Source organism: Aythya marila (assembly GCF_965140915.1).
Source record: "Aythya marila genome assembly, chromosome: 3".
NCBI lineage: Eukaryota > Metazoa > Chordata > Aves > Anseriformes > Anatidae > Aythya > Aythya marila.
In genome coordinates this window covers 55,133,968-55,160,922 of record NC_139044.1, presented here as the reverse complement: position 1 = coordinate 55,160,922, position 26,955 = coordinate 55,133,968, and the positions used below count along the sequence as shown (strand labels likewise).

At 39.0% G+C, this 26,955-nt stretch overlaps 1 protein-coding gene across 4 annotated transcripts in view; it reads right to left on the bottom strand.

Moving 5' to 3' along the window:
• Positions 1-26,955, bottom strand: part of ZDHHC14 (zDHHC palmitoyltransferase 14) — a 109,055-nt gene that overhangs the window by 45,137 nt on the left and 36,963 nt on the right. For 2 of the 4 annotated variants that reach the window (XM_082756596.1, XM_082756598.1), the window contains exon 2: positions 5,130-5,302. In XM_082756596.1, coding sequence (XP_082612722.1) covers positions 5,130-5,302 — 173 coding nt within the window. The remainder of the gene's footprint in view (positions 1-5,129; positions 5,303-26,955) is intronic. The other 2 variants (XM_082756597.1, XM_082756599.1) reach the window with 1 other exon arrangement.

The following is a 26,955-nucleotide window of genomic DNA, read 5'->3' as shown; positions in this document are numbered from 1 at the left end:
AAAGCTGGGACCTTATTCTAGGAAAAAGATTCCATGAGAGAGCTTAAATGAAACTAGACAGCAACACTGATTAGGAAAAACTATCAAATGAATACTTCATTATATTTTTTTCTGTATTTTTAAACATTTAACATCAACAACAAAAGACTTGGTAAGTTTTTGTACTCTAAGGTATGGTTTTTATTGTGAAGTTTGCAGATGCTTGAGTTAGATGATTCAACTACTTCAGAAACTCAGATGAACAGCAAACACGTTAATACCGCTGTCATAGAGACTTTTAAGAAAGGAGCTGAAACATGGCACAGGCTGAAGCCTTTGAGCTTGGCACACAACTTTTTCTGTACAAATCTTGGCAGACAGGGCACAAGGAGGGTCATAATTCATATATCTGCAGCAGCAGCTTGTTACAAGCTACAGAGTTAACTTTCATATTTCTTTACTGTAGAGCACAGAAGTACTCCACCACTCCAGAGAAGCCAAGGATGCCACATTCGATGAGAAGTGGGTTCACTGGAGACTGCTGCCAGTGAGCACTTGGGGCAAGGAACCTGGCTCTGCTTCCCACTACCTCAACACAAAAGAGGAGGTGAGTCATAGAAGCAGGGCTGAGCAGAAATAGAAGAAAGAGAGCAGATCTCAGGGTGGATGTGCCTAACAGATGCAACAGGAATAAGAGGCAGAAGAGAGCTACAAAAAGGGCTCAGCACCAGAAAGCATGGGATGCTCCACAAACAGGAACCAAAACCCACTGGTAAAGCATGCCCTCAGCCTACCCTACTGTCAAGGCATAGATCGTGCCATGAAGGAATCGCTTATCAGTTATTTTAATAGCCCTGTGGACTGAAGGAAATTACAGAAAGAAATAAAAATTATTAATAAACATTGTTTATAAATCAAGTAGTCCCCAAATGATATTAAGGTAAGTGGGCTAGAGATCATCTGTCCAACCTGAATTTGAACCCATCAAGAATATCTTTTGTAAATATAATAATTAATTCCGTGACATTGTTTTGGATCTCTATTTTTACTAAAGCCTGTTAGAACCAGCCACCACTGCTCTCCAACATACATGTCTAATCCAGCCCGGAAAAATTCACTTTTCGCTTTTCATTTTGACAAGCACATACATAAAACCCACAAAAACACTGTGCTGAGACAGACGAGCAAGTTGCTGCAGGTCGCAAGCTTCCCCAGTTCAGCCCCATAGTCCCTACCAGTCTGTGCAGGTGTTCTCTGCCAACACTGGGAATGAGCACAGCTCCCCCCACCCAGCAGCTGACACCTGATGGTGGATGCCAGGAGCAAAGGTCTGGAAGTAAAAGGCCCTCACAGACATACTACAGACCTTTTCCAAACAACCATGAAATACACGTATGTGTATGATGGTTTTTTTTTTAGGTTCAAGCAAGTTAAAACAGTCTTTAAAAGTTTTAAACTTTTACATGTTAAATGTACTGTTGTGACTGGAGGCAGCTAGTGTGCCTTACTGTAGTGTTGCACCCATATTAAGTTCACACAGAAGCTTTTTCAATGAGTAACAGGAATCAACATTTTTATAGCGAATTTCTGAAACCGTTAAAGTTGTCAGCAGCACAGGAAACAATTTAGGATGGGAAGGTGCCAGCCCTCTAAACTAGAGGAATGCTAAGAAGCTCCTTCCCTCACTGCCCTCCAGAATAAAAGAAAGTAATAAATTAAACTTTTATAATTATCTGGGAAACAATCCCAGCCCTGTGTCTGGGGGAACTCCGTAAACAGAGACCAGTGAAAGTATGTGAATAAAGCCCAAAGGAAACAAAAGCTATCAATAGCTAGGAATGCTGTTGTAAGGAACCAAATTTAAATCAAACCCTGAAGCAATGGAGATCTCCAGGAATCTTCCGAGTTTGAATAACGCCCGGAGCACTAGCAACTAGCTGCTTTATTTGCCTGTGTGATAGAAAAGCTAGGGTTTTGTTTGCACAGTATCTGAATAAAAAATCCTGGGTGCGGTCACCGCTTTCCTTCATCTGGAGCAGAGGGACACCAACCAACTCTCCCAGCCAGCCAAAGCACTTCTTGGAACAACCTGTGGTAACTTGTTTCTGTGTCAAGGCCCTCATAACAAGAAGCACATTGTTACAGTGCTGCCTTCTGCCTTATCTCTCCAGGGTTTTACTATTCAAAGAACATGTATCTCCTCCTTTTGGATTCTTTTTTGCATCTTTATAACCAGTGGATTAAGAAAATGCATCTAAGACACTTTCTGTGCCAACTAGCAAGCATTCAAAATACCTGATCCTTCAAACGGGGACAAGAACACACCCAGTTGGTATTCATAAGCTTGTTTATATTCCTGCTGCTCTATAAAAACAGAGAATTAAATTGAACATCATAAAAACCCTAAAGTGACTATTACACCACAGCCGTTTCAAAACCATAGATTCAATTAAGTATTACATATATGAATACTGGATATAAAACCTGAAGAATTCATTTGCTGTGCTTCAATTGGGGCAATCCCTTAATAAAAGCATATTTAAAACATGAGCTCCAGAATGCCCCTGCATTTCACCAAGTAGCTGGGTATAGTAGTGAAAAAAATACCTGTCACAGCAAGATAGCTAAATGCTAATAGCTACACTTCAACAGCTTGCTTGCAATCTCTTTTAACAGACCACTATCATTATTACCTTTATATGTAGTTACAGAAAAGGTGCATTTCCATGAGAAAGCCTGGCTGCTTTACATAAAATGAACAGGCTATACAAGTTTTTGTTCAGAACAATTTTTTTTCCCTCATCTGCACCATCATTATTATTGCAGGTAGATAATCAGAGAGTAAATTTCAGTAGCACCTTCATTAATGGATTTTAATTTCATTTTCCTTAACCGTTTCAAGAAATTCAAAGAAAGACACAGAAAAGCAAAAGCACCTTAGGAAGTGACAGTGCCTAAATGGATACCACTGTTCTTCCCAGCTTTTCTTACTCTCCTCTCTATTCCTCTTAAATGAAGGTGTAAAAACCTGTTGTCTGGGAGAATTTTATTTCATTAGTTTTGAAACAGTTTAAAGAATTACAGCTATGATTTTCTATAGCTGAACTCTCAGTCATCAGTGTAGGTGGCTCAATTCAAAGCACCAAACCTGCCTTTCTCTTCTAAACTGAGGACCATTTTATTTTACACAGCACACTCTTCTCAGAAGGGTAAGCAACAGAAGGGTTATTCTTACTTTAACCAGAGTTAAGATAACTTTCCTCACCAAATACCAAATTCTTCACACACAGCTACATTCTGACTTTTCCTTACAATGACCTCACATTAGAGTAGGCACAAATTCTTCTCCATCTGGCTAGATGTCACCTTCTTCCTGTCATGGCAACGTCAGCTGGCTCTGGGTTCTGCACAATTACTTCAAGCAATGAATAAAAACAATACAGATTGTCTTACTGAAATATGAATGCCAACAGAACACTCTGTTTTTAAAAAGCTATACTGGATCTAAAAAAATTGGTGAACTGCACATCAGACTTCACAAACCCATAGGGGAAACATTTCTTCTCACGAAGTTCAACCCCCCAAAAGCCTCAAACCTACCCATAGAATACAAGGAGCAAGTAAAAAATAGCTGCTGTACCTAGTATGTTGCAAAAGCATTGGCTTCACTTCATTGAAGTACACAAAATGCTGTTTATTATACAAACCCCTTTCTATCCTATGGCTTAGCAGACTGTAGCAGCTGAGTTCAGCACCTTCCAAATCCGGTGAAAGAAAATGATCTCACTGTAGCGACCACCAATAAATTCATCACTTTATTTTGAAATTCTACTTCTTAAAATAATCCATAGCAAAGGTAAAATTCTTAAGTGCAATGCATAGCTTCAGGATGCCTACATCATGCCTGCACTCTTATCAGCTGAGTCTAAGGAAACTAATGCCATACTGATGTGAACATTTGCTGTGTTGACATGAGTTCCCTTGTCATTCCTCACTTACCAGCATGGTTCAGTGTTGATTTTGGTGTGTACAAACCATGTTTGATTTCTGAAGAAACAAAACCAGAACTTCTGCTACACATATGCACCAGATGAGCTCTATGCCAAATCATGGTACAAGTCCAAACCAATGACTTTGCCCCTCACACATTTTCACCAGTGTGTTGTGGAGGACAATTAGTCTAGAGAATGAGACAAAAACTTGTCTGAAAGCAAACCGTTCAAATTCACACACTATAGATGCAACAGACTTAGTCCACTCTTTTGCTTTACCTGCCTTCAGTTATTTGTCATGGTATACAAAGTCTAAGATTGCACTAAATACTGTATCAGGGACCCCACAGGTGGTACTCCTGTGCTTGCATACACCTGTTACCTGTCTTTTCAATTATGAGTAAGAGTTCCTCTGAAATGACTTCAGATTGTATGATTTCCAATGGCTACCATTTCAAAGGAGATATAGTAGCCATTAGTAACCTTTAGTAGTCTACTACAAAAATAAGCAAACTGTTCTATGAAGCAGCTCTGCAAACTTACCCTGTGTTTTCTTATCTAGGTAGCATATTCATGCTATTTAGTGTACCTGTAGGAATTCCACAACTAGAATTTAGTTGTCAATTCTCTTGATAAATGAGGCTGATCAAAATCTAGTTCACTGTCCTTTAATTGTGCAGGCTTTACACAGATACTGAAGTACAACCTTCCCAAGATTACATCAACTTATAACACTGTATATTAATACAGAGACTTATCTGACCCTTTCACAATATAAATAATTAAATTCTGTTAAACTCTGATGGTACATTACTTTAAAAGATGCACAACTTCACAACCTTTGCAATATCAGCTGGCTTGCCAAAAACACTTTAAAAAGTATTCACTTGTGCATTACAGGGAAACTTCCACCATACCTGCTGAAAAGTATTTACAGTAAGAACTATCACTCTCCAGGTTCAGTATTTTGTTTACTGCCTTTCTTAGTTAAGAGCTGATCAACCATCTTTCCACAGGAATCACTGCAGTGTCATCAGACATGGCAACTCCAGGATAATTACTGTGGCAAGATAGGAGTAACTCTTCCCAGGAGGAGAGCAGCACGCTACCTTCACACAGCACATACACCCTCGGGAGGAAAGCGAAGAGACAACAGACCTTCATTGTTACCTATTTGTCTCTCTAGATCTGCTGCTTCATCTGGTGTTGCGCGTGGGAGGACACCAGGATCACTGAAACTAGTACGCAGCAGGGTCCCCATCACGAAAAAGAAAAGAATCCCACCAATTGCAGGTATAGCAGGTGTAATCTTCTCTGATAAATACGGACAACTGGAAAAAGAAAAAAGATTAAACAATCAATAACAAATAATGCAACTTGTTCTCAACAACTGTTTACCATCATAAATGCATATCAAGAATTCACTTTCTCACACAGATATATTGCTTTCTTTGGAACATTTAAGAAAGCTGACATTTCTCTTTCTGTTCTTGACACTTCTGAAAGTTCTCATAATCTGTTCAGTATAATACAGGTTGAAACAGCATAGCAATAATCTTCCTAATATGCAATACATGCATTTACATAAGAAAATGTTTTTATTACAGGATATTATGAGCTAATATATTTACTGCCAACTTGCATGAATTCAATATGCAAAGAGAGGGAGGGGAAGAAGGGACAGGAAGTAGACTGAAAATATTCAGCCATGAAGAGTAAAGCAGATAACATGATGAAATAATACAAACTAAAAATGTAATTAAATCTAGTTCATCAAAAAGAAGGTGTTCAAGATCTTAACACCTGTGGCACATTCCTATAACAGTCTTGTTATGTATCAATATTATAACACCAGGGTGGTGTCCCAAAGCCTGCTAATTCTCTTAATCCATTTCTTGCAGCTTAATAAGCTTGTTTACTCATTTGCAAAGTAAGGTAAATGTAATGAGAGTGCACTGCAACACACCTGGAAACAAATAATCCAGCTGGTCTAGGGCAGCATCCACAGCCCTTTACCAGCACAGGCTCTATAGTTACCAGATTTGCAATATAATTACAGGTTTTAAAATTATATAACAGTTTTATCAATTTTCCTCTGTATTTCACATGTAGTAAAAACAGAGCAGACAGCAACATCAGAATCTATGCAATGTATAAATATAAACATCTCTTTATGGTTGTGCAAAAGGAATGTGGGCATATGAAAACTTAGATATTACACAGTACACCACCAGTTACACTGGGTCATACAATAAGCACTGTAGGATCATCTCAGAAAATGCAGAATGAACACTCTCTTCTTAGCGCCTCTGTTAAGCAGAAGGGACACAACACACAGATTGCTTCATGTATTTCTGATGTCTGCATGAGGAGTCATAACATAAGCCTAAAAATGACACAAGCCTAACACCAACAAGCTCTGGGCCTGAGGGCTTTGTCTCCAGTTTCCAGGTATCAATCAAGTTTAATTATCATCGTCTTCCCTCTTTCTGTTTGCCGCCTTAAACGATGATTCAGACGTGCCAGCTTCTGCACTGCATGTTATCCTCAGTGGGATGTTAACTCTGAGCAAGTGATGACAATGTCAACTTCACTGCCCATCACTTCAGCTGATAGGAAAAGCGCTTCCTTTCCCTCCCCATCCCATCAGCTACCACGTACCAAGCATTTATCTTACTGCACCATCCCATTAAATGCGCTTGGATGCTTCATAGTACATTGGGTTTAATGGATACAAGCCCAAATACATTACATGGCACATCATGTGGTCCACCCTGTGGTGGACCACCCTTTCACCCTACATGAATGTAATATTACTGGCAACAAAATATTAAACAGACAACTGGGCATTAAAATTAAGAAGGGGGATGGGGGGAATTCATAGACAGGATAGATTGTTTAGATACTTGGGAACACACTTGAAAATGCACACTTCTCAGAAATCTGTTTCCAAGAGCCAGATCCACGAAACCAGTGCTAAGGGAAGCAGCAGCAAGACAGCTGCTAGATGTAGGCCTTGTTCCCTTACCCTCAGAGAAGCCAGTCAGAATGAACAACCAAAAGGAAGCTTTCACAGCACACAAACACCCTACTGCTCATTTCGTTTCTTGCCACAAAGGATCATTGAAATCAAAACTACTGTAATACGCTCAGACAAGAGTACAAATATGCTGCAAGAACGTATTTTTAAAAGGATTAGGGGGAGCATGTACATTAATGAATGCTAAATATAGCACAGTGCTCTTATTCTTCTACTGCATTATTCATTACACATACCAAAGAAACTGCAACTGTGCTGAAGTTTGTTGACCAAACAAGAGCTGTATGTGTGTGAAAGGCACCCGGGAGGTAATCTGAGGGTAGCATGGTAGGTGCAATACGGTTTAGACACCAGTGCAAAAATAGCAGCATTGTCAACCTACACAGCTTACATCTCAACTTCTCAGCGATACGCACAGAGCAGAAACTGAAGGGCCATCTGAATAGTAAGGTGTTTTGTTTTAACAGTAACTTCATATGGAATTGGTAGAAAGAACCAATTCCTATACTGAAATACTGTGAAAACCTTGCATTGCTGGAAAATGATGCTTTCACTACAGGAAAAAATAGATGAAAACGTCTGTGCCTTGCTGAATCACAGTCCATCTCCAAAGAGAAAACATTCACAAAGCTCTGCACACTCTTCACCATATGCAACTGTAAAGTAATCTGCTTCTCCTAAAAGTGTTTCCAGGGTATAAAACCTTGAAATTTATTAACTTCAGCTTGGAATTGTTTCTGTACTTCATGCCCGCTAAAAAGGATTGAAGATGTGATCTTTGGCAGTAATAACCAAACAATGCTCCATGAGTTCAGAAATTAATTCAAACTGAAAAAACAGCCTGTACAGAGATTCGGATAGGAAGCCCAGACAGGAGCATTCAGTCTAGTCTGACCTAAATAGCAACAGGCCCTATAATATTACATGGGCCTGCAGACAATGACATCTACCTTTTAGAAAGGCCCAATTAATTTTCCCAATTCAGGTAAATTCAAAGAAACAGAAAGAGTATACATCATTCGCTTTCTGCATTTGACAGCACCCTGTGTAGCCCTTTTTTCTGTGAATGAATATGAAGACAGATAATAAGAGATCACAGACATCTCTGGGAAGACAAGTTCATATGGACTTTCTGCCCCAGACTTTGGAGGGTGAGAAAAGTACAGCTAAGTACGTTCCCTTTGACTAAGCATTTTTTCTTTTTTTTTTTTTCTTTTTTTTTTTGGGGGGGGGGGAGGCTATTAAAAAGTAAATCCATTAAAACAGCTACAAATTAAAAATTTGGATTTTAGCTCAAAACTATCAATACATCTGTAGAAATGCACTTGCATGTATAGAACTTGTATTTGCATATTCATATAACAAATGCATTTGTACTGGTACATTAAGTTCAATGTTATTTTAAGCAATTTATTTAAGCTATTTAAATTATCTATCATTCTACTTTCAGAACGGCCAAACACTATACACAAAAAAAAAGCATCATTTTGAGTATTTGCTCAAATTCCTTAATTAATTTGCTTCAGTTGAGTTTGTATCCCATTAGGGATTAAAGCTTTCCTCATATATTATTGAAAATTTCTTTCTGGACGGTGTTTTCAGATATGTTTTTTCCAAGTAAATATTAGCAGATATTTCCTGACAGCAAATTTCAGAATTTCCAAACACCGTCGGTCCCCTGCTGGCAGCACCATCAGTGACAAAGCAGCATGAAAACAAATCCCTGTCCCCCACATCAGCACAGCAAGTACAGACAAATCTTTTAACCTCATCTCTTGGTAACCACTAGACATGAACTAACATCCTCACTTTATATCTTAGACTCAGGAAAACAATTAGCCTTAATCAGTATTTGTAGTGATAGCACAGAACAAGTACAGATAGGGGCCATCCCAGAAAATACATTTTTAGGACATATTTTGTGGCCAGAGATCCCACTACAAATGGTATTGTAGAAATGACTTCCTCAGAGAACCATGCTTGGTTTGCACATAGCAACGAGTAATACATCCTAAAGTTTCAATTTATTTAATAAGGTTTTTAATTAATTAAGGCTTTGTACAGATCATCCCTGGGTTTTGCCTGGCTTCTCAGCTCCTTTTTTGAAGCATCATGTGAAAGTTTGCATGAGTGTAGGAGGGAAATAAAATCTGCTGGAAGACTAGTCTGTCACAGCTAGATAAAAATAAAAACACGCTGGCATTTAAGAGATAATTATCAAGTATCGTGCCCGCGAATGAAGGATGCAGAAGAACAACAAAAGTAATTCTTATCACCCAGCAACCCTCTTAACTGCATAAGCACGCTCCCTGTGGCTACCAAGATGAGCAGAAAAATACACGTAGTAACTGTATTGAAGTGTGCGCACACTGGGAATCCTACAATTTTTGAGCTCTTTCACTAGAAAATGGAAAAACAAAAGAAACCTGCTTCAGACCTGTCCTGGAAAGATAAAGGCTTTTCTGAACAGTTCACTGACAGTCATTGTTATTCACTGATGGGGAGATATAATAAATGACAACTCTATCCAGTACAAATAATGGATACTTAGGCTGTCTAACTTGGAGAGAAACTCCATAGTTACAAAAAAAAAAAATAATAATAATAAAAAAAAATATATATATATATAGCCACTCCTACAGAATAGAAAGAGACAAGGCTCTATACCCCTGAGAAACTTGCTGACCTGAGATCTTATTTATTATTTACCAAGTTGGCAGACAAAAAACAATGAAAACATAGATTTTATGTAAAGATGTACCATCACAATTATACTAGTTTAAAAAATAGAGAGAGATCTATAAGCTTGTTTGGTGAGACCAATAATAGGGTACTATATGTCAAGCTTTTCACAGACAAAAAACTCTTTGCAGCAGACATTAAAAAATATGTGCTCCACAGGAAAAGCATAATATAGTAAGTATAGTAGGACCATGTACCATCAAGCAAAAAATTACCAACTGCTCATTTTCCTCCATCAGCAATTGAATTTCTGTTTTGACAGGTATTGCCTACTTACTTTACTAATAAATATTGATGTGTGGGTGCTGTCCAATGCCAAGAAAAAAAACTTGCACTAAGTTCAGTTCCACATGTTAAAAGCTAACTTCTAAATGAGACCCTGTTGCTTTCCTTAAATTAACCCAAGGGGTTTGCTTGCCCTCCCACTCTTATTTATGGCTTCTCTCAACTTCCCCTTCCTTTCACCTCCACTGCATCACTGCTCCAAGTCACTCAGTCCAGTGCTTCTGACCTGATGTCAACATAAATCTTTGTCATGTTCTTTTGTGAGCCAAGTCAGTTTACTAAAATGTAAGAAAACTGTTCCATTTTGTTGATGTCTGTCTGACAAATCACATATGCTCTTGGAAAAGTCTCCAGAGCACCAATGTTAGCATAAGGCAGGAGAAACAGAAGTACATACCAAAACTAGGAGACAGAAGCTTGGATTGAGAAAGAAGACCTTAATTTCAGCAGCAGCCAGTAAGCTTTTCATTCTGACTGCTGCCTTTTTTGAAACATTCATCTCTTTCAATTTACAGATGGCAACAGAGTGCCTATATAGATAGATCAAAGACAAATCCAGACTCTGGACTAGAACAGCAGAAACGCCTTATAATCTAGTTTTCTAATGACAAGTTACCAGTTCAAAGACAGCAGCCAAAGACGTGCATGTAGACCACAGCACAGGGAGACAGGGAAAGATGTGAGGATGGGTGAAACACGAGGGTACAGCAAGAACCTTGAAGGCTGTCCCCCCAACAAAGGATGACAAATGGGACAGAGGGAATTATCAGAGTGAAGTAATTTCACTGTTCTAGGGTTGTAGGCTTCTGTCTTTTTAATTGTTTTCCACCAGGGTTTGGATCAGGCCCAGTGGTTTTCAGGCAGGACCACAGTGATGAAGTTGGGCCGAAATGAAGCCAGCCAGTCAGTTTGTGGGCTGAGGTCTGGATCAGGCGGCTCCACGGCCAGCAAAAGCATGGCTGTGGTTGAGCCAGACTCTGCAACAGCTCAACAGGGACTTAAGGCCCTAAGGCTGAACTTCAGTAGACCTCCTGAGCCCATGGGGGTGGAGGAGAGACCCCAGGTGACGCTGGTCAGGACCATTAGGGCCTGTTGGTGCACTCAGGGTCCTGACAGAACCCATGAACCCAGCTGTAGAGGGACACTCCCTGTGAGATGGCTGGATGATGTTACACACCTGTGCTATGAAGGCTGCATTTGTGCTGACAAACTAGCTAATAGGTGTTGGGAAGCCCATCTTTCCTCTCTCTCCTCTCTGTCCTCTCAGTTTACTCTATGCAACGAGAACAGCACATTTCTATATGAAAAATCATTTTTGTACGGACAGTGTTGTTCGTGGTCAAGACGGTAAGAAGTAAAATCAAACGCAGACATAAGAAGATTGCCAAATTAATTTACTACAGAAAATACCAAAACAATCTTAAAGACTGCCGCATCTAAAGCAGAGTTAATTTTATTGCATCTCTGCACTGTAACTTCTAAAAGTGAGGAAAAACATGAACATTTTTGTAAATTTAAGATTTATCAAAACATTTCATGGTAGCAGCTCCTCAGTCAGTATTTTTTGGGATGCTCATGTTTTCACCCTCAACCCAGAAATTCCAGAATCCTACAACTACCTCTTTGAAAGGACCTTATTTTAAAGTTAAGGTGAAAAAACTCTTCAGAAACATCTGACAAGAAAAAAAAAATACAGTTAGAAACAACATGCTGTGCATTAACCAGCTTATGGTTGATTCCTCATAAGTATGCTCTTGGTACACAGAAAATGTAATGCAATTTGAGTACAGATTAGTCTAACTAATGTTACATGAAGTGCCTAACAAGATTAGCTAGAGAAGTTCTGCATTAGTTTCTTCCATCTGCCTGATACTTTTATACAGCCTTTAAAATTCCTATCTGAATTTTTGAAAGATTAAGGAAGAGACAGACTATATTCAATGGGATTTGAAATGTGCTTAGAAATTTGATTTATTTCATTCTTCTTTGTGCTTTGAACTATTTGGAATATCACAGAATCACAGATTGGTTGAGGTTGGGAGGTACCTCTGGAGGCCATCTGGTCCAGCCCCCTGCTCAGGCAGGGCCACCTAGAGCAGGTTGCTCAGGATCACGTCCAAGCAGCTTTCGAAGATCTCCAAGGAGGGTGACTCTACAACTTTTCTGGGCAATCTATCATACCCTTCTTGACTTCAGAATGGTTAATAAAATTCAAAAACTTGTTTGATAAAATAGCACAACAAATATCACTCCTCTAATACTTGCATAATTCCAAAGCCAGGAAATTTGGTATCAGCATTCCAAACATGTAAGGACTATGGAAAAAAACAATAGCTAACAAAAGACTGAATGACAGCAGGAAAGAAAGGAATAGAGAGAATTTTATCTCCTGTAAAATCCCCAAAATATTATACCGTAATCATAAAATTGTATGTTTTATTGAATAGTTTCAGACAAAAGCATTTAGCCTTGCTTGAATGCTTTACCACTTATTCTATACTTTAAGATAACAGACGGACCTTAGTTTTTCTGTATTTGTTATAATGCTTGGGGGCAACTCCACTTAATTTTAATTCTAATTAACAATCATTTTTTAAGTGGGCATACATACAGAGTATCCGTAATTATATGGTGCATACAAGCATCCCAGACTTTACCAGCACTTAGAAGTTACTACTTTAAAAAAAGATCAATATGATGAAATTGTGCAGATTACAGAACAGCATGATCTTTAAGCCTAATAAATTAGATACTTTAGAAGTTCTCTCAAAACCAGTGAAAAATAAAGTTAGCTAAATGCTATCCTGAACTGCAAAAACTCAACAACCAGTCTTGAAAGTTCATGTGAAAACCTGACACAGTTTGGTCTTTAACACTGATGTCAAAACACCTGAGCAATTTCCTAAGGTAAAAGATGTACAGAAACCTCTCTCTCCCTTGCTCAAACCAGCAAGTGTTCAATGGAACTGTTAGCCTCACTCATTCCATTTAGTGCATTACCATTGGAAACAGATCTACACTGGCTGAATTTTGATGGAGAGGTTTAGATGAAGCTAAGCAAGCACTGTAGTTTATGACATTGTGTAAGATAAACCACAAGCTCCCTCTACAAGTAAAGGTCTTAGCAATCTATTGTAGCAGATATGCAACAATCAAAGTAATACCCTTGTGTGATCTCCCAATTTTCATTGCTACATGAATCAACTCTAATGAACCACTGTCAAACTTCAAAGCTGGGACAGAAAATGCATAACGCAAAAAGAGGCTTCTACAAAACAGATGTGGTTATTGAAGCTCCTACAAGGGCAATTAAATTTTATTTTGTTATTTAGAGAAGGAGCTTTGTTTGTACTAAACAATTTTAAGATACTGATTGCATCAGCTGTTGGACAGAAATTTCAAAGCAAGGTAGTAAGAAAACGGGAAATATCTAACTAACTACATCAAGAGCCTAAGTCTTACCAGCTTCTTTATGGAAAGCCAATGCATATATGACATATCCTTGAAAGACAAACTTAGAAAAAGCAAGTCTTCCAACCACGCAGCAAACAGAGGCTTTCTTTTTTTCGATTTCTGCTCACTGACTAATTACTTGAGAAGCTAGAAATGTATCTGTACTTTAATTCTGTTTTTGCATGCTGCTAAAGGTCTGGTTTCCATAGTAAAAAACTACCAATTAATAAATTCTATTAGGGGTACAAGATCTCAATTTGTTTTAAACAGCTCATGTAGAACACTTGTTTTTCCTGTTATGCTTCATATTACTTCCTTATTATTTCTTATTATTTCCTGTTATGTGATTTTCTAATTAAACCATCAGTTTAATCCTAAGTACTTATGAACACAAATGAAAACCGGGCCAAAACAAAGGGAAATGTCTCGTGTGTGATAACCACAAGTTCCTGAAGAACAAACTTTCAGGTGATTTTCCACTGGATTCTCTGGATATCAAAACCTATGCAAGTAAACTGCTCCCAGACAGCAGGCACTGAGCTTCCAACAAGAAACATTTTGTGTTCGCCCTGCTAAATGACCAAATGTAAAGCCTAACTCTTGCTAAAATGCAAAAAACAAACAAACAAACAAAAAACTCACACATTTGTTTCCTGCTATTTTTCAATGTCACAGCACGATGATGAAATGAGTGCCAGTCATCCAGGAAGGATGGATGAGTTGAATTGCCATTTTCAGAGGCACTCAAGCACTATGTGAGTGAGCTTAGCTATAAAATGAAATCCTAGATAAAGTCATAAGGGCCTAAGGATACCATATCCAGTGTCCTAGAAGGATTTTATTTTCTTACTCTCGTTTCCCCCCCTGCGCTTCTGCATAATTGCCAGTCTTTTGCACAGAATACACAAAATAAAGTTTTAATACTTTTCCCCTGTATTTTAGATTAAAGATAACTACTCAGTGGAATGCACTAAACCAGAAGCCTTTGCATTTTGTTGAAAAACAGAGCTAAGCTTCACAGACACAGCACTTCCTGAGGCTCCTTTACTTATCAAAAAATAAAAGAAAGAAAGAGAGAGGACTGAAGATCCTGCCCACACTACATATCAGAAGTGTACAACACATTGTTATAAATAAAGCAACTAGGAGCATAAGACAAGGAGAAGCACAACAACAACAAAAAGAGTTTAAACCTTATCTTTCACAAAAGAAGCAAGGTTAAGTAGCAGCAATTCAGTGAACTGGTCATCCTTCCAACAGTCTTAAGAGGCACGTTTACACTAACCTCACAGGCTTGGGTTTTGCTAAGTGCTGACAGAGTTGTACCTGAAATGGCATCCTCTTTTCCTGCACTGCCTCCTCACAGCATCACCAGAGCTCTCTTATCCCAGCCTAAGCACTCGCTGGACAAGCAGACTGGCATCCTACAGGCTACTTCAGATTTAAAAAAACAAAACCCAAAACCTAATTGGCACGCATCATGCCAAAGCAATGCCAGCTCTTTATATCTAAATCCATATCTAAAATGAGTCAATTTAAATATAAATAAATTGCAAGACTGGTTTGAGGCAAATCTGTTCTTTCATGGAAAAAATAATGCACCCAAAGCTTCACCGACACACAAAGTTCTACCACTACAAATATTTTGGTTAGCAAGATGTAATTTAAACAACTAGTAATAGCCTTTTATTATTTTGCATTACAACTGAGGTTTGTATGCAAGTCACATGAGTCCAGGCATTAAAACTTTAAGAAATACTATACCCTGCAAGATTGCTTCTAAATCAGAGTTAGCAATGTCATAGCATTTCATTATCTCCAGGGATGTGAGGAGAAAAGGAATATTGCTCCGAGTGCAGAAATATTTGTATCTGATTTTTTTCATTTTTTTAAAGGATGAGATAAAATGCTCTGTAGAGACTTTTATGTTAAATATTCAGTTACCAAACCTAAATAACCATGTTCACATTTAAAATCAGTAGCTTTAGCACATCATGTTTTTCTCTGAAGTTCCAAAAATACACTAAGAACAGGTCCTTTCTTCTTGACAAAGACCACTGACTGAAATTTTTCATTCCCTATAGTATAATTCACCAAATGTTACTTCTACCACAAACCAAATCTGATTTATATAACCCATTTAAATAAAGGAAATATTTTCCAGCATATTTTCTCTTAAGCCAACTAAATCAAGAAATAAATAAAAAGGAAAAATAGACCTAAAGTTATAACAGGTTTTATTTTTAAAGTTATAAATGGAATGAAAATCGTTCATATTAATGGTTAAAAGTTGAGAGTATCACAGAAGATTCTGTAACAAGCCAAACAGCAAAAAAAAAAAAAAAAAAATCCACATTTAATAGAATGACTTTCATAGAAATGTCAGTCACTGAGGAACCATAGGTACTTTACAGCTAGGTGCTGCACATTAACTAAATATTTTGACTGCTAATGCATATAAAAAGACCTGAATGGAAGATGGACAATAAAGAAATGCCCAGATTTTACACTGTTTCTCAAAAACATTACACTTAAAATTCCCCCTCGGATAAGTATTTAAATTATGTCCTATGGATTTTTTGCTTTCTAGTATTTCATTAAAACTTTCCTAATTGAGTTGTTATTGCAATTTTGTTCAGTAATTACCACCAAACCCAAATTTTAATGTAAATTGAACCACAGCATCACAGGTAGCAGAGAATAACAAACTGCCACCCTTCCTCAGAGGTGTAATTTACTTCTTCAATTTAATGTCTGCTTATTTTTGTCAGACTGCCAAAAAATGTGTCACAAGAAGGTGAAGCAAGCAATGAAGGTCTTTATTATACCCATTGTAACTGTAAATTTCTACCTTTTTCTTTCAGCACGTTAATTACATAACCTGTTACTGCCTATACAACACAATCCCAAGGCCCACAGAAAGACCGCTGCTTCTGCCACTATTTATACTGAAATTTTAGTAGATGATTTTGCAAGTGGAATAATGTGATCGCTACCCCTAAGGCTAGCCAGCCACGAAAAAAACAGAGCAAAGCTCAGTTACTTTATTGTTCCCAGAATAATCCCTAGGGAGTTGCAACACAAGACTTGCTCTCTGGCTCGCCACTGTCCAGCGCGCTCCGTTGTCCGCCCAGCCTCAGATGATGCTGGCAAACCAGGCAAACACCTCTGCAGCTCTTGGGCTGCACTTCGGCATATTCATGAAGACAGGAAAGCAGTTTGATAGAAATGGAGATCTTTTGACTACATAAAACTGAGTCTTCCAAGTGCTGGCTTCACGAGCCCCATCTTCTGCCAGTGGTTTGTCTTCAGCCAGGTTTGCCTTCCTTTCTCCAGCCTCTCCCAAGCTCACAGCAACAGACCCTAAACAGGAGGAAGTTCCACAGTTTGGTAATTTTCTGCAGTTGTTTTCTTCTAGCCTGTCCTCTGATTAAGTCTATTCTCCACAGAAATGTTTGCCTTTGGGGTCTGCAAAACAAAATGCTGCATTCAAAGAGACGACCTACCTCTAAGAATAAGAAATGTGCTGGTTATTTCAATAAAAATTATCCATAATCATTAACAACTAATGATTAATAATTACTTAAACACATAATTGATACCAAATTTATTATTTTGTCAATTTGTTTACTCCAACTTGAGATAGTTGGCCTAAATGAAATGGTAACGCCCTGCATGTTCTTCCTCCTTCCTCTCTGTGCCCATCCAAACGTGAGTCAAACTTCAGGTGAGGTCTGGAGCTGCCCTTCGTTTTTCAGTAGCTTTCCTGGGTTAAGGTACAATGTAATGGGGATTTACAGCATATTCTGTCTGTGCGTTCAGAAAGGAGAGACCTTGGTGCATCATGCTCCTGGTTATAGGGAGTCTCAGCATAAGAAGGAAAGCTTCACACAGACACAAGCTGACAGCGTGTATACACTCTTCAAAGAAGAACAGATGAGATTTCACACCTGACAAGATACTTGGAGTCTATATGTCAAATACTATGAAAGGGTGGGGTTTTTTTGTTTGTTTCTAAGGAACACTTGGAACTCCAAAGAAATATTTAAATCTTAGGACAACTTCATACTTACTTCCAAATATTACTTACTACAACTTAGGAAACTTTTGTTTTGATTGTTTTCATTTATAGGAACCTGCAAAGTAGTTTTCAAGGTTATAATTTGAAAGAAAAACCTGAAGAAACATCTTAATTGAGGTCACCAATGGAAAAATAAAAGTGTTGTAAAAACATAGCGTAGGTAAAGTACAAAAAATGATAGTATTTTAGTGTGTATAAGCGTTATGCAAATGCTCACAATGAGCATGCGATAACGCAAATTGTATGAAAGATGTGTGAAAGACACATACAACAGGGCAGCAGCAGCAGAAGTAATTTCTGTTTACAAATGAAAAGACCAGGAGAACAACATTCTATTTCTTCTCAAGTATAGAAAAACCCTTTTCCAGCCAAAGCACAGGTAAGTATTCTGCTTTGCAAATGAAGTAAAGCATTCTTTATTCCAAGACTTTGCTTTGTCTGCAGAGGAAAAAAAAGAACAGAAATAGAAGAACAAGGACGAATGGACTATCATGCAAGCAACCTTAAATCAAAACACAGCTGTAAATCTAATTTTAGGTCTATTGAACTTGACATTACAAGCTTAAATAATATTACGTGCACTTATTCCTCCAAGAGCAATTATTCTGCCCTCTTATACTTGAAAACAAAACTTTCCTTTTCACATCGATTAAACAATAATGTTACCTAGTGTCTCATTATCCTGAAAAGTATCAAACCCTCAAAGGATTCACAGGTATGAAGCACACATCACATAATCCATCATATCACCGTGGACACATTCACAAATCAAAACCCAGAAGCCACACGAGGCAACTGTACTACTTATTTGATGAACTGAGTACTGAATTTGTGCTTGTTTATTTTTTTAAAGCTCTTCTTAAAGTAATAAACCAAATTATTCTCACTACTGGACCACTTCCATACTTTTCTCCTGCTTGACACTGTCAGATACCTTTCCTTTCTCTCTGTAGAAAGAAAGCTTCTTACTAGCAGACAAAAGCTTCTTTTTTAATCCTTTCAGCAAAATCTTGTTAGGACTGAAGACTACACAGCTTACAGACAGCAGACATGATCCTAAACTACACACTATAATCTAGTGAGAAATTCACATTTCAAATGTATACTAATTAAAATTCTAAACATTGCATTTTGCCCTGGATTGCAAAACAACTTCGCTATCATCTCTGTCCCAAATACATACTAAACATCTATTAACTTGTTTAAAACATGCAGAAAACAGGAGATGGAGGGGGGATTGAAGTAAATATGCAAGAGCAGAGTGCAGTTTTCTATTCAGAAAAGCTAGAAATCTCAAGAGTGCCGAAGGCCAAGCTGTTGGTATAACTGCATCCATGCCCAACAAAAAAAATTAATGTAACCATCTCGGAACTGAAATTAAACAGAATCACAGAACGGTTTGGGGTCATAGCCATTAATTCATATGAGGCCCATTATTGGTGTCCAGGTCCAGACAAGCACCAAGATAAGACCTCTGTGCATTTTTATTCCATCTGTTAGAACAGTGAATAGCCATTAAAATGAAATAAATATTCTGTATCTGCTAAGCTTGAGTTCCAGGCTTGTGTTTCGGGCTCATGTACTGCACAGAAGGGTAAAATGAGCTCCCTGTGAACGTCCCCAGGTCAGCACAAATCTCACCCTTTGCACTCAACGCATTATGTTGTTTCTCCACAGCAGTAATAATTATTCACAATGTCTTTATTTGGTTCAGTAACCTAGAAAATGTAAACACTTATTCTACAAGCCTGTTCTAAACCAGGATAAGGTCCCAGTTTCAAAAAGCAGCATCTAGGTACATGATTGCTACCGACTGCAATTGGACCTAGATGCCAACATAAATCTAATCTGTGAATCTGATCTAATCCATCCTCTACGAACCCCTTCTCCTCCTTTTCTGGCAATATACATACACACATCATCATACTAATTGGAATAAAATTGTGTCCGCAACTTGATGTTCCCAAACTTAGCACCTAGCTAGATATTAAGACCAACAAAATGGAATGAAATGGAATGTCCTCTGAGACTGAGGTCCATAAACTCAATGACCTGCGTTTCTGCTGCGCATAAAGAATAATCATCACAAAATTTTCACAGTAATTACAGCTACATTAAAAACTGCAATAAAACCATAAATGAAACAACCTTTAAAATAGAAGAGACAAAAATGACCCCAAAAATTATTTATTTATTTTTTAAGAAAGATGAATAAAAGCAAATACTTTTATATAGATTCTTTTATTGGTTTAAATGCTACTTCTTCACCAAAACACACTCTCTAAAGCAAAGGACTTGTGCTCTTTCCTTCATTTTCCTGTACCGTTCTTGAAAAGCTGGGGACATTGCTCTTGTTAAACTCTTCCCACCTATCGCTGAAGATAAAAGAAGTTAAACCTTAAAACTGTAATAAAATAAAATTTGTAATTCTGAAGGATTATTTCTATGTCACTTAAGACTAAAATAAAAAATAAAAATAAAAATCTCCATGCTAAGCAAATCCAACAAGTGTAAGTGAAGTGTAGACCAAGGCCCTGGAAACATGGCTGGCCAAAGGTGATGTGCTGCAGTCAAACTGGTATAAGAAAAAGCCTAGATTAGGGAAGCAAACTTTAAAAAGTATTGAAAATATATGGCTTAAACACCAGTTGTTAGTGCATTCCTGTGAATATCCTGCATTGCAATCAGCTCTATTTTGTATATGACATTATACTACTCATGCTAAAATTAGCTAAGACTATATATTCTTTCAAAAAACAAAGCAGCATTCCTTATTTTTTGATCTATTCTGCGCTCAGATGCTTGTAGCTTAGCCAACCCTCTACAGCTGCCTCGACACCATGCCAGTGAGTCCACTTCCTCAGCCGTTCTGTGCTTAGGAAAGAATCCCTGGAGACCCCAGGAGCATTGCGCAAACAATGCCGCGGCCTCTAACTGCTCCTAAATGCAATATCCATCTTTGCTTCTTTTGTCTCTCTTGAAGGGCGGAGAATGTAGGCTTTGGACTTCGTTTTTGGTTGATGAAATGATGTTTTGTTTTCTCTCAAAAGGGTGATGGATTAACCTAAGAAAGACCATTCAAGACAGGTCAGCAGCAGTTCGGTGGATAGGACAGGACCAGGAATCAAATCCTTTTCCCGGATCCGCCAGGAATCTGTTGTGTGACCTTGAGCAAAGCCAACTCACCTAATATCCCTTCGTTTTTTTGGAATATACACCTATCCAGGACACAAGCAAGACAGGATTAAGTATGTGCCAAATTCCGTATGACTATAAAAATACACACGCGCACCAGTTATTTATTTTCAGTGGTTTTTTGCTTCTTTTTTTTTTTCTGTTTTGTTTTTGTATTTACTGCCAATGAATCCTGATCATGGTCTTGGACTCTACTGTACAAAAACACTGTCCAAGCAACAAGCAGATCAGCTGGAATCTCTAGGCAATACTGAATTACAAATAATTGTTAACAGGATACACAGCTTGGCTTATACAATACAATAGGAACAAAAAGGGAGGAGGACTTAAAATAGAAACTCCATATGTTACTGTGCTGATTATTAGTTGTCTCAGGAAAAACCTACTGGGGTTACAAAAAAATAAGAAAATACATGGAACAAGAAGCATTTCAGCCTCTCATAAAGAGACAGGGTGTAAACCTTTATAAGTTTAAATCATATTTTCTAAAATGATACTGAATCAGACTCAGGCTTAGAACTTAACTGGTTTGCAAAAACATTCACTTAATAGGAACCTGATGTTGACAGATATGTTAGCAATAGTTTCTTTCCAAATATAGCCAGTGCATGTCTGTCAAATATTTTAGACAATAGTTCTGCGGAAATTACTTTAAAATTCTGGGGGGGGGGGGGGGGGGGGGGAAGTTTCTTGAGATAATTTAATTCTCTCTTTTTTTTTTTTTTTTAATGTGAAATGAGTGATCTTGAGAAACATACATGTTCCAAGAAAGTATCTTCATAAAAAAGCCCTAAACTTTCTGGATTATAATACCTGGGCCATGAAATAATCAAATATTAAGTATTTACCACTGCGAAGAGTAGCAGTAGTCTCTACAGACCACAGTGATTTCCTCCCCCGGCATGCTGACAGAGACTAACTCTGTTGACAGTGCCAGCTTAAGCTCCTTTTCCTCTCGCCCAGCCCAGCCATTTCCACCCCTGCCTTGTGCTGACACAAATGTTTTTGCAGCTACACGGTGAATAGGAAACGGTCCCGACTGACACCCTCCCCAGGAAAAAAGGAAGAGCAGGAAGTGTGCTAGGGCAACTGGTTACATGGATGGTGAAAACTTTTTGGTTCTCATTGTTTTAGTTTTGTCTCTCAAATTTCAGATTGTTAATAAATAGTTCATCAACAGCCTTCAAAGATCTGAAATCACCTTCAGGCAAATTGTAAATATACCCATAGCAAAGAAAAACAGCAAAACGCTCATTGGCAAAATGAGATCTCTCCATCTGATTGAAACATGCCATAGGACCGAGTACAGCCTGACAGTGTACTAAGTACTGTGCAGTAACATTACAAGGTACAGCCGTAATCCCTGAAGTATTCTACATACACACTGCACCTGCAAGAATCGAATAATCTAACAAAAATCTTTAAAGGGAAGCGGCAGATATTAATAAAGCCTAATCAATTATTTACCAAGCAGTACTTGCTGCGTGCCATAATTTAGATGATTAAAGAAACAACTCACATCCTTACATCCCAGTCTTTTCCACAAACTGGACTTCACTGTCTGTGGAGTGAAGAGACCAACCCCACTGCTAGGGTTCAAGAGTCCCAAGCGTTGTCCTTCAACCCTCCCCTGTGCACATCAGCCTTTAGAAAGAGTGCCTTGTTCATGTTGAAATGGATCCTTCAGAAGGTAACAACAATACAGCTGCCTGGGGAAGCATCCTGATGATCAGTTCTCACAAATAAAAATGAAACTTCTTTTCATAGTTAGCCTGCAAGCCTACCTCGGCACCTGACAAATACTTCGGTGCTCCAGCTGTGCAGTCTCCAACCAGGGGACCATTCCCTCTGCTCAGCAGGGAAACAACTACAGAGATGACTACACCTCAGAGGCTCTTTAGACGTGAGGATGTCATAACTCCACAATTTTAATGATCCCAATCTGGCAGGAAAGAACAATATCCAAGTGTTATAGACCTATAATGAAGAGAGAAAAATCTTTTTTTTTTTTTTTTTTTAAGGCATTTTCAATGCGGCACTGAAAGCTTCATTTTTGTTCCTTTCAGCACTGTTTCTTTCTCCAACAAAAGCAAATTTTGAGCGACAGAAAAGTACATTTCCCTCTCTGCCCTGCAGCTCACTCCGTGAGTGTGCAATCAATGACAAAGTCTTAAATGGGAAAGAGAAAGAGAAAAAACGACATTGCAGTGAATGATGAATGCCATACAAAAATATATGTCCTTGTATAGCCTCGAGCTTCAAAACAAGGCAAGTAAGATCCCTGAACAAATGCAAACATTCAAGAGACAGATAATCCTTTGTTACCAAAATTCGCTTTTCTTTGAGTATCTCTGGCAACTACATGCATACCACCACTGCTGTTTTATTAAGTGACATGATATTAAGTTAATTAGGTCAGCACAATTGAATATGACCGGCAAGCACTGTCCTGTTATAAAGTGTACAAAAATATGCTTCATAAAAAGACCGATTCAGATTATGAATTTTATATGTTATGCAGTTATATGCTTATATGTTATCAGGTGAGCTTTGTAAATTCTTTCAACTTCTATTACAATTTTTCTGGCACCTGTTTTTTGTTTGGTCTGACAATGGAGAATGGAAACTATCAATTGCACTTTGGGCTTTAACAAGGTCTCATCTGCACTCCTCAGTTGCATCATCTTAATTAAAGGCAGGATTTAAAGCAAGTTGAAGCAGCTTTATACCCTATAGGCAAATCACCAATCCACTTCAAGCTAATTTATGTGCAATTCAGTAGACCAAAGCAAAAATGTCTACAACAGCCATTATGTAAAAGGTATGGAAACTCCCCCCTGCATGTACAGGCTGAAACTTAAATGAACTTTTCATGTAAAGTTAGCATCATGGCAGGTTTGGGGATTATATGAGCCCCAAAGGGTTTTTTTGTTTTCACACCCAAGCAAGTCAGGAAGACAACTGAGGGCTGAGGAATTCTCCAGCTACAAGGAGAGCACAGGAAGAGGTCCTCGTATCAGTGGGAGCTGTAGTCATAGCTGCAGTTCGTGAAGAAACTGAACCTGAACCTGCTCTTTCAGGAGAGGTTAGAGAGCAATGATGGACATTTGCACTTGAATGTAAGAACCCAGGAAGACACAATGCAAAAAGTTAGAAGTACTGGTTCAGGATATCAAATTCACACCCTGAAGAAACTACAGAAAAAGGTACTAGGATGTCAATGTGAAAGCTGAAGGGTGTATGGTATTCAGGAAAGTCAGACACTGAAGCGACTAGCAATGTGTTTCCAACTAGAAAAAAGGGTTCCTTGCATAAAGCACAATTAGCTTTGGTCAGAATCACTTAGGGAAATGACTGTTTAAAAAGGTTACTTTCAGTACTGGCTGCTCTTGGCTTGGACTGGCGCACGCTTCGTTGGGTTAGAAACTGGCTGGATAGCCGGGCCCAAAGAGTCGTGGTGAATGGAGCCAAGTCCAGTTGGAGGCCAGTCACTAGTGGCGTCCCCCAGGGCTCGGTGCTGGGGCCGGTCCTCTTTAATATCTTCATTGATGATCTGGACGAGGGCATCGAGTGCACCCTCAGTAAGTTCGCAGATGACACCAAGTTAGGTGCGTGTGTCGATCTGCTGGAGGGTAGGAAAGCTCTGCAGGAGGATCTGGATAGGCTGCACCGATGGGCTGAGGTCAACTGCATGAAGTTCAACAAGGCCAAGTGCCGGGTCCTGCACCTGGGGCGCAATAACCCCAAGCAGAGCTACAGGCTGGGAGAGGAATGGTTGGAAAGCTGCCAGGCAGAGAAGGACCTGGGAGTGATGGTGGACAGTCGGCTGAATATGAGCCAGCAGTGTGCTCAGGTGGCCAAGAAGGCCAACGGCATCCTGGCTTGTATTAGGAACAGCGTGACCAGCAGGGCTAGGGAGGTGATTGTCCCCCTGTACTCAGCTCTGGTGAGGCCGCACCTCGAGTACTGTGTTCAGTTTTGGGCCCCTCGCTACAAGAAGGACATCGAGGTGCTTGAGCGGGTGCAGAGAAGGGCGACGAAGCTGGTGAGGGGCCTGGAGAAAAAGTCCTACGAGGAGCGGCTGAGGGAGCTGGGCTTGTTCAGCCTGGAGAAGAGGAGGCTCAGGGGCGACCTTATCGCTCTTTATAGGTACCTCAAGGGAGGCTGTAGCGAGGTGGGGGTTGGCCTGTTCTCCCACGTGCCTGGTGACAGGACGAGGGGGAATGGGTTTAAGTTGAGCCAGGGGAGTTTTAGGCTAGATGTTAGGAAGAACTTCTTCACTGAAAGGGTTGTGAGGCACTGGAACAGGCTGCCCAGGGAAGTGGTGGAGTCACCATCCCTGGAAGTCTTCAAAAGACGTTTAGATGTAGAGCTTAGGGATATGGTTTAGTGGGGACTGTTAGCGTTAGGTTGGAGGTTGGACTCGATGACCTTGAGGTCTCTTCCAACCTAGAAAATTCTGTGATTCTGTAATGGGTCACAGCAATTGGGCTGGGAGATGAACAGAGGTTAAAAGAAAAAAAATCTCATTTTCACAAATAGACCAAAAAACAACCAGTATCAACAGTAGTGTTCCTGATAGGCAAAGGCTTCTTCAATGAAAAAGCACTGCTCTAACTAAGAACCAATGTTAATTACAATATGGTTTTAGATTGCAGGAAGGACTTTACAGAGGAACAGGTCATAGAAAATAAATTGGTATTAAAGTGACTCATTTTTTAACCACTGAAATTAAATGAACAGATAAAACCATCTGATTTGAGATTGTGCCATGCTCTACTGTGGGGCTGATAATCCAGAAAACTGAAAAAGCAGTGTATTAAAGCAGAAACTGCATAGGAAGATTTCATAACAAAACGATGAAATTAGTTATGTTATCATATGACTAGCAAGTAGCAAAAAAATGGATTTATGAAAACAATTCAGGCAAACCTATAACTCTAAATTTGCCCTAAATACCACTAAAAAGCTTTGGAATGTGTTTTGAAAGAAAGAACTGCAGAAACAGAAAGTACACAGAGATATACTACAAGGTGGCTCAATATCTGCCTTTGATGAGATTAAAAAAATATCTAGACGAAGCAGATGCAATCCCACCTACTCTATCTAAACTTAAGTAAAAAAGAGTATGATATAATCCCACCTGAAGGAGAATGATGACTGTACAACAGTGGTAAGCAGGTACAAGACTTGGTAGAGAGAGAATGATGATGGTGATACCATAAGGTGAACTACCAGGATTGAATAAGGGTACTCACAGAGCTCTTCAAGTGTCAGCAGCAGTTTTACTGACACAATAAAATTGGAGCATGCGTGCAAAATGTTTTTAGTGCACAGAACACTCCAGAGGACTGAATATTAAACACAGGGAAATTAATCACTATAGCACAAAGACTGGGGCAATTCTCACAGAGAGCAACAGAAGACATTTCTGCCGTGCTGTGGTGACTCATGTCCTAGACATGACAGGAAGAGTGATAGAGGGAACAGGGAGCCTCTGGGCCACCGACGAGGATGTGGCCATTAAGGCACCAAACGTGATGACAGACAAGAGCAAGGAAATGACACAAAAAGTTATGCACAGCAGTGGTGACACTGGACTACTGTATTTCAGTGTGTCCTGTCTCTGTTTGTTTTCAGGTGTGTGTTTGCCCGTGTAACTGCTTACATTCCTGAGCACCCGGGCTGGCATAACACCATGGTCATATGCTGCTCTGGAAAGAGTGCTGGTATTGTCATTCACTGCTTGAAAGAAAAGAGACTTGCTATTCGCATATTTTACATTGCTGAGAGTTCATCAAGTGCAACCACAGATACAGAGATATAAAAGTGCAGACGGTGTATTTGAGGACACAGGAAGGAGGAATACATCCCTTATTTCAAATAACTCGAACAGCAAACACAGGGCTTTCCTTCCTTTTTCGCTGAGATACAGGCAGGCCATTCAGCAGACTCCTAACAAAAGGAACTACTCATCTTTGAGAGAACCTCTCATTTAAGCTTTACAGCATTTAGGATAAACAGACACCAACCAAACCACTGAAGTAACTTAGTTTTAATACTCCTACACAGAACACAAAGACAGGCCTATAAACCCAAAACTCTAGAAATCGAAAATGCAAGGCTACAAACCAAGAGGCTCTTGTTTTACTTCTATCCACAAGACTTCAAATATTCAGATGCTTGCT